This window comes from Ochotona curzoniae, unplaced genomic scaffold (assembly GCF_017591425.1).
Source record: "Ochotona curzoniae isolate NIBS_2020 unplaced genomic scaffold, NIBS_Ocur_1.0 scaffold_461, whole genome shotgun sequence".
In the NCBI taxonomy this organism is placed as follows: Eukaryota; Metazoa; Chordata; class Mammalia; order Lagomorpha; family Ochotonidae; genus Ochotona; species Ochotona curzoniae.
The window spans coordinates 5,317,117-5,327,801 of NW_024467120.1; the positions used below are offsets into that span (position 1 = coordinate 5,317,117).

At 43.5% G+C, this 10,685-nt stretch overlaps 1 protein-coding gene across 1 annotated transcript in view; it reads left to right on the forward strand.

Annotated features, from left to right (window-relative positions):
- The window catches only part of RNF144B (ring finger protein 144B), an 84,434-nt gene extending 74,384 nt beyond the window's left edge, over window positions 1–10,050 (forward strand). The window contains exons 6-8 of the mRNA XM_040967615.1: window positions 816–960; window positions 5,340–5,429; window positions 6,486–10,050. Coding sequence (XP_040823549.1) covers window positions 816–960; window positions 5,340–5,429; window positions 6,486–6,626 — 376 coding nt within the window. The 3' untranslated portion in view covers window positions 6,627–10,050. The remainder of the gene's footprint in view (window positions 1–815; window positions 961–5,339; window positions 5,430–6,485) is intronic.
- The last annotated feature ends 635 nt before the right edge of the window (window positions 10,051–10,685 follow it).

Sequence of the window (10,685 nt, forward strand, 5' to 3'; positions counted from 1 at the left end):
ATGGGAGACCTGGAAGAGGTGCCTGGCTCCTGGCTTCGGGTCTGTGCAGCTCTGGTTGTTGCAGCCGCTTGGAGAGTGAATCAATGGACAGAACTTTCTGTCTGTATCTCCTCCTCTGTATTTCTGACTTTCAAATAAAAAGAAATCTTAAAAAAAAAAAAAAAGAAGCAGCATCCCACTATTATTTACAGTTGCTGCCAGCACCAAGTCCAATCAGTTTTGCTACTTTGAGAATCCAGTGTTGCTGTGTGCTGGGTGGGCATGTTGATAAACTGTGGCTAATGTGTAACCCAGGCCCTGGATCCCCCGCCCCAATGTGTGCCACCTCTCATTTCCTGTGTCCTTTGGGCCGTGAGCCCGTACCAGCCTGTTCACCTGTTTGGAGCAGGTCTTTTCAACAGTATTGGACATTTATGTTATAGAGTTAGTTATTCAGACTTTCATCTCTCTAATGGGCAGACCATTATGTGCATGATCTAAGTCCGGTTTGGATCCCATGCTAACATCGTTGTTGGACAGCTGACTCCTTCTGACAGTGTATGCCCAGGAAATAAAAGATTAATTTGGCAATGGCATGCTTAAATCAACGGTGGCAAGTACAGTGATGTAATCTTTCTCACAACTGAAATAAATACATTTTCTTTGCTGTTTCGAGTTATCCTGACATCTAATAATCTGTGTCTCCTCTTTTTTACCCTCAACCTTTGCTTTGGAAGTGAATTAAGCCCCGATAACTGAGGGTTCACCCAGGAACCCCGGGTGTTGAGTTGATGATTGTCAACAGAACGCAATTTCTCACCCATTTTGTTTTGCAGAGCCCTCTTTGGAACAGACGCGGAGGCCCCCATTAAGCAATGCCCAGTCTGCCGGGTTTATATCGAACGCAACGAAGGCTGTGCTCAGATGATGTGCAAGAACTGCAAGCACACCTTTTGTTGGTACTGCCTCCAGAACCTGGATGTAAGTTCCACCTGCCAGGGCTGCCTCACCTGGTCCTTCCTGTTCTGTGCCTGCACCACAGGTGCCATTCCACAGGTTTCCCTTTACAAATACTCAGCTTATTTGGGATTTGTTTTTCTTCATGATATGTAATTGTTTTGAATTGTTTTATTATGAACTGTACATATGCATGGGTAACTGTATGACATTGTAGTGACACCTACAGAATGTATATCGATCAAGTAAGGACAATCAACAGTGCTTTGACATTGCTCTTTGACTAGGGGCTTGCACTTCTTTTCTTGTAAGCCTGCTACTCTAGCTTTTCAGAAAGTTCTTTTTTATTAACTTAGGCGTATTGTTTGGGTTTTAAAGGCAAACTTCTGTTGCAAGGGCTTTTTCCATTTGGGAAGATACTGTCCCATACCTTTATGGACAATTGGAGAATAATATTGCTATTCTAGCTAATTGTCACAGGCTCCATGGTTCTAAACAGCACAGATCTGTTATCTTACACTTCTGTGCACTGCAGATCTTGCAAGAGCCTCACGCTGTGGGCAGGAATGCATGTCTTTCTGGAAGCCTTGGAAAGAGTGTGTCCTTGCCTTTCTGTCCCTTCTAGGCTGCCCACGTTTCCTGGCTGTGATTCCCTTGCTCCATCTTCAGTGCCAACAACATCATGTCTCTCTGACACTTTTTCCATGATCATTATTCTCTGTGACCTAGGGGAAAAAGAAAAGATTCTTTGCCTTTGAACACACCCCTCCTGAGCTTGGGCCATTTGCATGGTGTAGGATAGTCTTCCCCAGGAAAGGGCACCGTTGCATTTGCAAAATCTCTTTTACATGAACTATTTGCAGGTTTGGGAACCACTTCATAAGCATGGGCATGGAGGTTACCATTGTTCTCTCCATTACAGTTAGGTGGTTTTCCTCTGTTATAATTTAAGGAAAATAACTTTTTCTGTTTTGTTTTGTTTTTTTTTTTTAACGCATTCTTTGGCGTGACTGCAAATTGTTCCCTTGAAGATCAGGCTGTTGGCCTAATTATTATTTCTTTTTACTCTTCATGCTTGATGTTTAGGATGGTACATATGAATAAGAATCTTTGTAAAATGTTTGATTTTACTTTCTAAGATTTTTTATTGACGTGTAATACTTGTACATTTTTGGGGGTACACTGCAACATTTCAACATGTGTAGCATAATTTGATCAAATTGGGTAACTAGCACTCCTATTTCCTTATTGTCTCTTTTGTGTTTGGAGTTGCTTTCTTGCACTTTATTTTGCAGTTTATGATACATGATTGGAAAAGGAATTGTAATCAGGAGCTAATGTTTAGTGTAACAGTTACGATGATGCTTGGAACACCGGAATCCTCTATTGGAATACCTATATTCAACTCCTGGATCTGCTCCCGGTTCCAGCTGTCTGCTAATGTGAATGCTAGGAGGCAGCAGGTGATGGCTCAAGTACTAGGGGCCCTGCCATCCAAGTGGAAGGCCTGGATTGAGTTCCTGGCTCCTGGCTTTGTCCTAGCCCAGACCCATCTGTTACTGACATCTGAGCAGTAAGCCAGTGGTTGGGAGATTCTCCGTGTGTGTGTGCTTCAAATAAACAGTACAGCAAATAACGAGAATTTTAGTGACAGTCTTTCAAGGAGAACTATCAAGTAGGGAAAAGAAAATTTATATTTAAAAAATATATAGCAACCCAGGTTGAAAGAAATATTTCTCCTTTAAAGTTATTTTGGGGGCCGATGTTTTGGAATAGGATGCCAAGCCTTTCCCTGTGGTGCCAGCATCCCATATGGATTTCATTTCACATCCTGTCTGCTCTACTTCCGATCGAGTTCCCTGTTTGTGGCCTGAGGAAGCATTAGAGGAAGGCCCAAGTGCCTGGGCCCATATCCCCATGTGAGAGACCAGGAAGAAGCTCCTGATCCTGGCTTCGCCCTGGTCAACATGGCCATGTGGGAAGTAAACCAACAGATGGAAGATCTATGTCTCTTTTCCTGTAACTCAAATTTAAAAAAAATTTTTTTAAAGATTTATTTATTTTTATTGTAAAGTCAGATATATATAGAGGAGGAGAGACAAGAGAGGAAGATTTTCTGTCTGATGATTCACTCCCCAAGTGACTACAATGGCCAGTGCTGCACTGATCCAAAGCCAGGAACCAGGAACCTCCTCTGGGTCTCCCACGTGGGTGCAGGGTCCCAAGGTTTTGGGCCGTCCTCAATTGCTTTCCTAGGCCAAAAGCAGGGAGCTGGATGGGAAGTGGAGCTGCTGGGATTATAACTGGTACCCATATGGGGTCTGGGCATGTTCAAGGTGAGGTCTTTAACTGCTAGGTCACTGTGCTGGGCCCTCTAACAAAAATTTTAAAAAACTATTTTAGAGATTTTCCCAAGCCCTCTGACTAACAGCTTTGATATTTAAGACCTACTATCATTCTAAGTGAGTAATATTCTGGATAAAGATTTCAGAATATGCAGCACACATGCATTTAAAAAAAAAAAAGGAATCTTGATTGTTTTCATTCAGGTTTAAGCAGAGTGTTAACTGGGTTCATATCCACGTGCAGGCCAGGTCTATGAGAGTCATCGTGCACTCCAGGTCTGCCTCCCGTGACTGAAGTATGTCTGGTGGCCAGTGCTGCTGGGAACACACTGTTCACAGAAAACACTCTTCTCCAGCTGTGCCGATGAAATGGTGCAGATGTTCAACATCTGGAGACACAGAGATCAAACACTGAAGCATCTCTCTACTCACTGTTGAATCAGACGCCGTCCCGTTTGTTTTCATCAGGGCCACCGACTTCTTGGTGATGCTCTTGGTCCATCGGCGAGAGTTCCATGTCACAGAGTGGTATTGATCTCTGTTTATAGGGACATGGAAAGCATGGGGTGATGTCTAAAAGCCAAGCCCAAGGTAGCAAGATTTGGAGTGTCACTGAGGTGTTCAGCTGGTTTCCGTCTCGATCCTCAGCCCTGCAGTCCATGATGACAGAGTGTTGCTCTCCGTCTTTGAAGTTCTGTTTCCCACTTGTAGCCTCCTGACTTTTCCCAGCAGTGCTTCTGTTTCTTACCCACGACTTTAATTCCGGTTCTCTCAACATATCCACATGTTCAGCTGTGCCCCATTTAAGGAGTCAGTGAATCAAAGGAGCAGGTTGTTCCCCAGCCTGCCTCTTCTCGCTCCTGCCCCTCTTTATTTTTCTTCCTCATTTGGAGGCCAACCTTCAGAGAATCCTCATCATCCTGTTGGCATCCGCTCACCTGCTAATCACCACGGTGCACTCACATTGCCACCCTGTCACATCGTGACTGTGTTGTCACCAGAATCTGAGTGATACCAGCCCAGGCTTCTGTCCTCCCTTGCCCTGTGCTTCTGCTGCATCTGACGTCTTGGTCTCCTCCATGTCCAGCATGTGACCTCTGCTGAGTTTCCTTCTGCCTCCCTGGACATAACTTGGGTCTCTTGTGAATGTTTGATTCTTAAATGTTTGATAAATTCTTGGCTTCTCTAGCCACACCTGCTCCCAGATAATCTCCTTCGCATCTCTGGTTTCTTCATGAGCACTGAAGCCCAAGCCTTTTTGTCAGCTTCCAGTGTGTACAATCTGTAGAATGAGCTACCTTTTGGGAAGGACTGTCTGGAGGCTCTCAACTGTCTCCTAAGCTCAACCTGTACAAACAGAAGCCACCTCTGCATTGCTGTTTCTCTTCTCTCTGCCCAGCATCTTTGCTCTCAGCTGTGGTTTCTTCTTATTACTCTCTAGCTGTCCTCTTAGTATTTCCCAACTCTGCTCTCCTCTTCTCCTTCCTTCCTTCAGCTGTTATTTCTCTCACCTGATCTACCATAGCCTATTGCTCAGGACCTCACCATACCATATTACACCCTGTTGGAGCCTGCATTAGCTTTCTAAGATAATTAGGTCATTAATCTCTTGTAGAATCAATCAAGTTTCTCATTGGTTACAATCTGTTTTCATTCAGTGACTTACAAAATTATTAAAATATCCTACAGACTATGGGTTTAGGGCTGGCATTATTGCCTTGTGGGTTAAGCAACACCAGTGTCCTATATGGACACCAGTTTGAGTCCAATTGCCTACTACTGTGCCTGGCAAAGCAACAGAAAATGGCTCATCTGTGGGAAACCCAGATGAAACTCCTGACTCTTGCCCTTGATCTGGCTCAGCCATGGCTGTTGCAGCCATTCGGGAGTGAACCAGTAGATGGAAGACGAATCTCTCTCTTTCTCTGCCTTTAAAAAAAAATAAAGCACAAATTTTAAAAATGTTTTTTGAAACATTACCTTTAGGTAATCTGATGTCCTTTGTAGGAATCTCCCAGCTCAAAACCGCATGTTGATAGAAACCGTTGTGTTTTTCAGAATGACATTTTCCTCAGGCATTATGACAAAGGACCCTGCAGGAATAAACTCGGTCACTCGAGAGCATCAGTGATGTGGAACCGAACACAGGTAACCCTGACCTTGGAAATATCCCAAGTCAAGGAGAGTGTGCGATGGCTCAGGTATCCGCCCATGCCAGTCTGAGAGGTTCTGCAAGTTCTGGGGGCAATGTAGAGAAAAGCAATGGGGCAGCTGCCACAGTTAATCCAGAGTGACCATCTTATTGAAGACAAGTGGAGGGTCAGGGGCCCCAGAAGGCCAAGCAAATACTGGTGACCTGCAGTGTGAGTGCAGGCCTGCTTTTCCTGCTGGACACTTGTAGGCGAGGGCAGTGCTCTTGCAGCCCATGAGCCCCTGCTGGGCCTTGGAACCCTCTGTACCTACCATTGTGGTGTTTGTGCGGCAGGCTCAAAGGGAGTCATGGTTTATTTTTATATCTGTGAAAGGCCACAGTCCTTTCCAGGGAAGTTGTGCTAATAACCCAGCAATCGGTTTTCAATCCCTTGAGACTATAGAGACAGTTCAGACAGAGAACATGCCAGCAGCAACATTCATGATTAAATTGGGTTTCGGACAGAGCTGGAGTTTAGCTGGTTTGTGGTCACCCTTCATTTAGATTTTTGTATCTCCCTGGTTTGTATCTATTTTAGACCAATGGTGGATGCTTGCTTAAAAGAGCCTTGTAAATACAACTGCATTGTGCGTCTGAAATGATTTCTGAATCACTCAGGTTGCTTGGGAGATTGAAGCAGCAGACATGTATACCTCAGAGTTGTGGAGTCTGGGAAATGTGAGGTGTAGGGGGCTAACATGGTTGAATCTGGTGAGTGCTGTCTTCCTGCTTTGCAGAGGCCATTTTCCGGCTGTGTCCTCTCAACAGGGAGCATGGAAAAAGGGAGCAGGTGTCTCACATCTCTTCCTATAGGGTCACTAAACACACCATGAGGACTCTATTCTTAGAGCCCAATTAACTTCCAGCTCAAAAACTACCTCGGGGATGAAGGTTTCCGCCTGTGAATTTGGAGGGCACCAAGTCAGTCATTCCATAGCAGATGGTGCCCTCAGACTAAATACACGTGCAACAAGATGTAACTGTCCAACCATACTTTTCTTTTACATTTCCAGGTGGTGGGGATTCTTGTGGGATTGGGCATCATTGCCTTGGTGACTTCCCCCTTGTTACTCCTGGCCTCCCCGTGTATAATCTGCTGTGTCTGCAAGTCCTGTCGGGGCAAGAAGAAAAAGCATGATCCGGCTACCACTTAAGGATTCCCTCCCCTTTGGCCATCCATGTGCCGCAGATGTCTGGGTTCTAAGAGACAGCACAGGGTGTTACAGCCCCCTTTGGTGGCCTTGCCTCCTTCTCCTTGCCAAACTTTGGAAGTGCCTCTGTGTCCAGACTTTGAACTTGCCTGCCAGCCTTCGACATTAAGAGAAGCCAATTCCTCGGTGTGACAAGAACCAGGCTCTACATTCCAGGCTGTGTCTATGGAGCGGGTTGGACACTCTGGGGTTGCTTGAGAAGAATGCACACATCATCATCTTCTCATCCAAAGAATCCTCCGAGCTGTTCAACTTCCAGCCAAGTTCAAGGAGCCTGAGTGAACATTTGATGTAATAAATGTGTTGTGCTTGGCGACATATGTGGTCACAGAAATCCCAGTCTCCTCTGTGCTGATTTGACCACCTTGAGACACCTGATGGAAACCCAGAGCAGGAAGGGAACGATCAACTGCTGAAGGAGGAATTCTCAGGCAAGCCGAGAGCAGGCTGCTTCTCCGAGGAGTGGATGGCTTTGTGCTACTGGGTGTGCTGTTCCCAGTGTTCCTGCAGTGACCTGGCAGAGGCACAATGGCTTTCTTCTTGTGTGATCTCAACTTCCAGTAGGAGAAACTGCTGTGCACAGGGGGTTGTCTTTTCCCCCCAGTAAATGGGTTACAGCATGTGACACAGCATGGTCTAATTTAGGCATTTTCTTTTTCTCTTTCTTGGCAAGCAGAACTTCTCGAGGGCCAACTTGTCTCTTACAGCCTGGAGCTGTAGTCTATAAAATTGCTTTCTATGAAATGTGCATCCAGTGGCAAAGCTTTACCATGCTCCTGAGAGATCCCAAGGGGTCTTTCTTAGGTTGTGTGTTCCCAGCAAAATTGGAACTGGACTCAAAAGTACACCACTGACATAAATACTAAAAACCATGCATCCATCTGAAGTCCATGTGACATGTAGCCCAACTAGAATTTTTACCCATTGGACCTGCATTGGTATACCCAGTAACACACAAAAACCCACTCTATCCCTTTGGGACTAAAATGGTTCAGTATAAATCAACCTGGAGATATTTTACATATTATGTATGTGAATTTTGGCCAAGGGGATAGACTCAGAAACATTAGTCTCTTCAAACAGTCCCTAGAACTGCCATCTCTGTAAAAAAAAAAAATAAACACACACGCAGCTCATTGGTAAGCAAGTTATTTATATGTTTTTCTACACAAGTCAGAACAATCCACTTTCCTGATGGCTTAGTGCTGCTCCTTCAGCATCTGTTAGGACAGCGAGTGTGCTGTTTGTGTACAGGCACGGATAAAGCAACAAAAACATGTGAATGAAAGTGTTTTGAATCTCTTAAAGAGTTTGGATTTACATCACCTCCTTGGTGACTTATTTTTCCCATGAGACCATTAGACAGACTTGAACAAATGGGTTTTGAAGAGGTAAAACCTTTTGTTCCCACTGACAGAATTATACAATGGCTTATGTGCCTGGTGCTTGGTGAGAACCATACTGAGTATTAACAGGGAGCTTTGCTTGAAGCCAGGGTACCCTACCAAGAATCTTCAGGGTACATGCTATTATCTGAAGTAACTGGGTAACCAGCTTACTCCAATGCTGCTATCCTGCACTTGTTATTAAAGGATGAGGCCGTGCCTCTGGAATGGGATGTTTCCTGAGCGAGGAACTTCCATTCACACATATACATTGATACCTGATAAATGTACAGTGCACATGTAGGTCACGTACCTTTTTATTTACAGTTTGTACAGAATGTAGATGAGAACTCTGGGAAAACTTTGGCAGCCAACCCCAATCACTTGTAATCATGTATTAGAAATTTCTTAATAATAAGCATTTTTTAAAAAAAATCCAAACACTTCTTAAAAAAGAAAGCCTGGCTTTTATCAGTGTATTTCACCTTGGTATAAATGCAAATGTAGATATATTTAAAGTGTTCATTTGCTTTGTCTGTACATAGCCTACTGCCTCACTACGGGCAAAGGGCATTGAGAACTGCTCAGGGGATCACAGGAACTCAACCGAAATTAAATTTTTATAACAAGAATGTTCACAGTGGCGATGTCCTCCTGTATTAGTAAGCTCTATGGTTTGTTCCATAAAGAATTGTTAAATGGAAATGGATTCCCAGTCACCAAAAATGCTCTGTTCTTAGTGGAAGAGCTCTTGAATGTGGAGTCAAATAGAATCAGCTACTTTTTATTATTTTGGGGGGAATGGGACTTGAGAGTGGGGGTGTTTATCAAATGACTTTACATAACTGGATTTAATCTTGTTTTCATGTTGAAAAAAAATTTTTTTTTCTGAAAAAATTTGATGACTTCTTCAATAGCTAAGTGTAGATGAGATCGTCAGAAGGCAACAGGCGCAAGCTGGTAGGTCAAACGCGGGCATCTCTGGTGCCTCAAAGGGATTGGTACAAGCCAGTCTGGAGGCTTTGTTTCCCAAGGAGTGAGCCTGCAGTCTGGGGGGCAGGGGCTGGTGTTTTCTCTTAGGTAGTTGGCCAGTGAAAGAGTTTAACTTTGACCCACTCCACCGTCTGCCAGCTCTATCCTTGCCTAACAAGTCACCTTCATTGGGAAGAAGCACGGGTTTACCTAAAAAAGTTGAGATGCTGCCACACAGTCTTTTGTGTATTTATGTTTCAAGGAGTATAGTCCGTTTGAAAGAACACATTTTTAAAAAATCCTTCCCTGAAATGAGATCTGGATGTAATAATGTACTATTCAGAAATATTACAGGACAGGATGGCACAATGTCTAGCCAGTGCCTCTTCTTGGAGCTTTTTCTCTTGTCTTTAGGTAAGGGAGTGGGGAGGAATGCCACGTAGAAGCAAATGTTAGAATCTTAGGCATCCTATTTGTACATGCTGTGGGTATTTGCTTTGGACTTAAAATCCGTGCTCTGAAAGAGGCCTTTCAAGAGCAAATCGTCTGCAGTGTGAATGTTTTTGCCGCCTGCACCGCAGAACTCTTCAGCTATCCAGGTTTGAAACATCTACATGCTTGGTTGACTGTAAGCCACTGTTGCTTCAAACCCCAAGGTTTCTTTGAAAAACCATTCTACATCTAAATATATATTACCTTTTAGCCTTCTCTACACAGTGCTTCCGGAATACTTTTTGTTCATGAATGAATGCCTTTATGTGTGTAGAATCATGTGTATGGTAGCTTCAAAAGTAATTTCAGAAATGCCTTAGATGAATAGTGTTTTATCAAGTTGTCTCAAATGATCTCTCTGGGCTGTTACATCTCATGTTGACTCATGGTCCAGGAAGTTTTGTTATGTACTTAAGAAATTGCTATTGTGTTATATATATATATATGTTTTTTAATTCTTTGGGAGGAAAATACCTGTTTCAGTCTCTCCAACCCCCAATAAAAGTGTCTGACACTTCGTTGTGCTGCCCAGTTCTACATACTTGGAATTTTGTCTTTTGTGAGCAAACCAGATCCCCAATTTAAACTGTAATCCTCCTGTGGGTAATGACTCTTGCTGTCACTTGCAACTTGAGTTTTTGAAAGAAACTGGGGTAAGTGCAGTGCCTCTCCTCGTTGGAGATTTTCTTATTCTTGGTATGATATTCCACACTGCACTTGATCATTATCCGGAGAAATCACCGACCACACAGATCTTTGATTGTTCTAAAAAGAAATGCTGCCAGATGGCAAGGTCATTAGTTCTGTAAATTGAGAGTTGGATTAAATGTTCTCGAAGGCTAGTTATTTTCTTCTAGAAGTCTCTTAGAAGAATCTGTAGAATTTTTTTTCCCTTGTTGGTATGATTTTAAAAAGAAAAGGTTTACATTACAGTGTTAATGTAAGGTCATTTCTATTTGATTAGTATTCAAGGCGGGACTCCCCAGAGCTGAGTGCCACAAGTTGGTTAACAACTGGAATTTGCATTGCGGTAAAACCCAAGACTCACTTTGCTGTGCTGTTTTCCATGTGTCTGTATTGACTGTCAGGTGTTTCTAAAATGACAACTGAGAATGAAGGTTTACAACCTACAGTTCAGATTGAAATTCCTAAC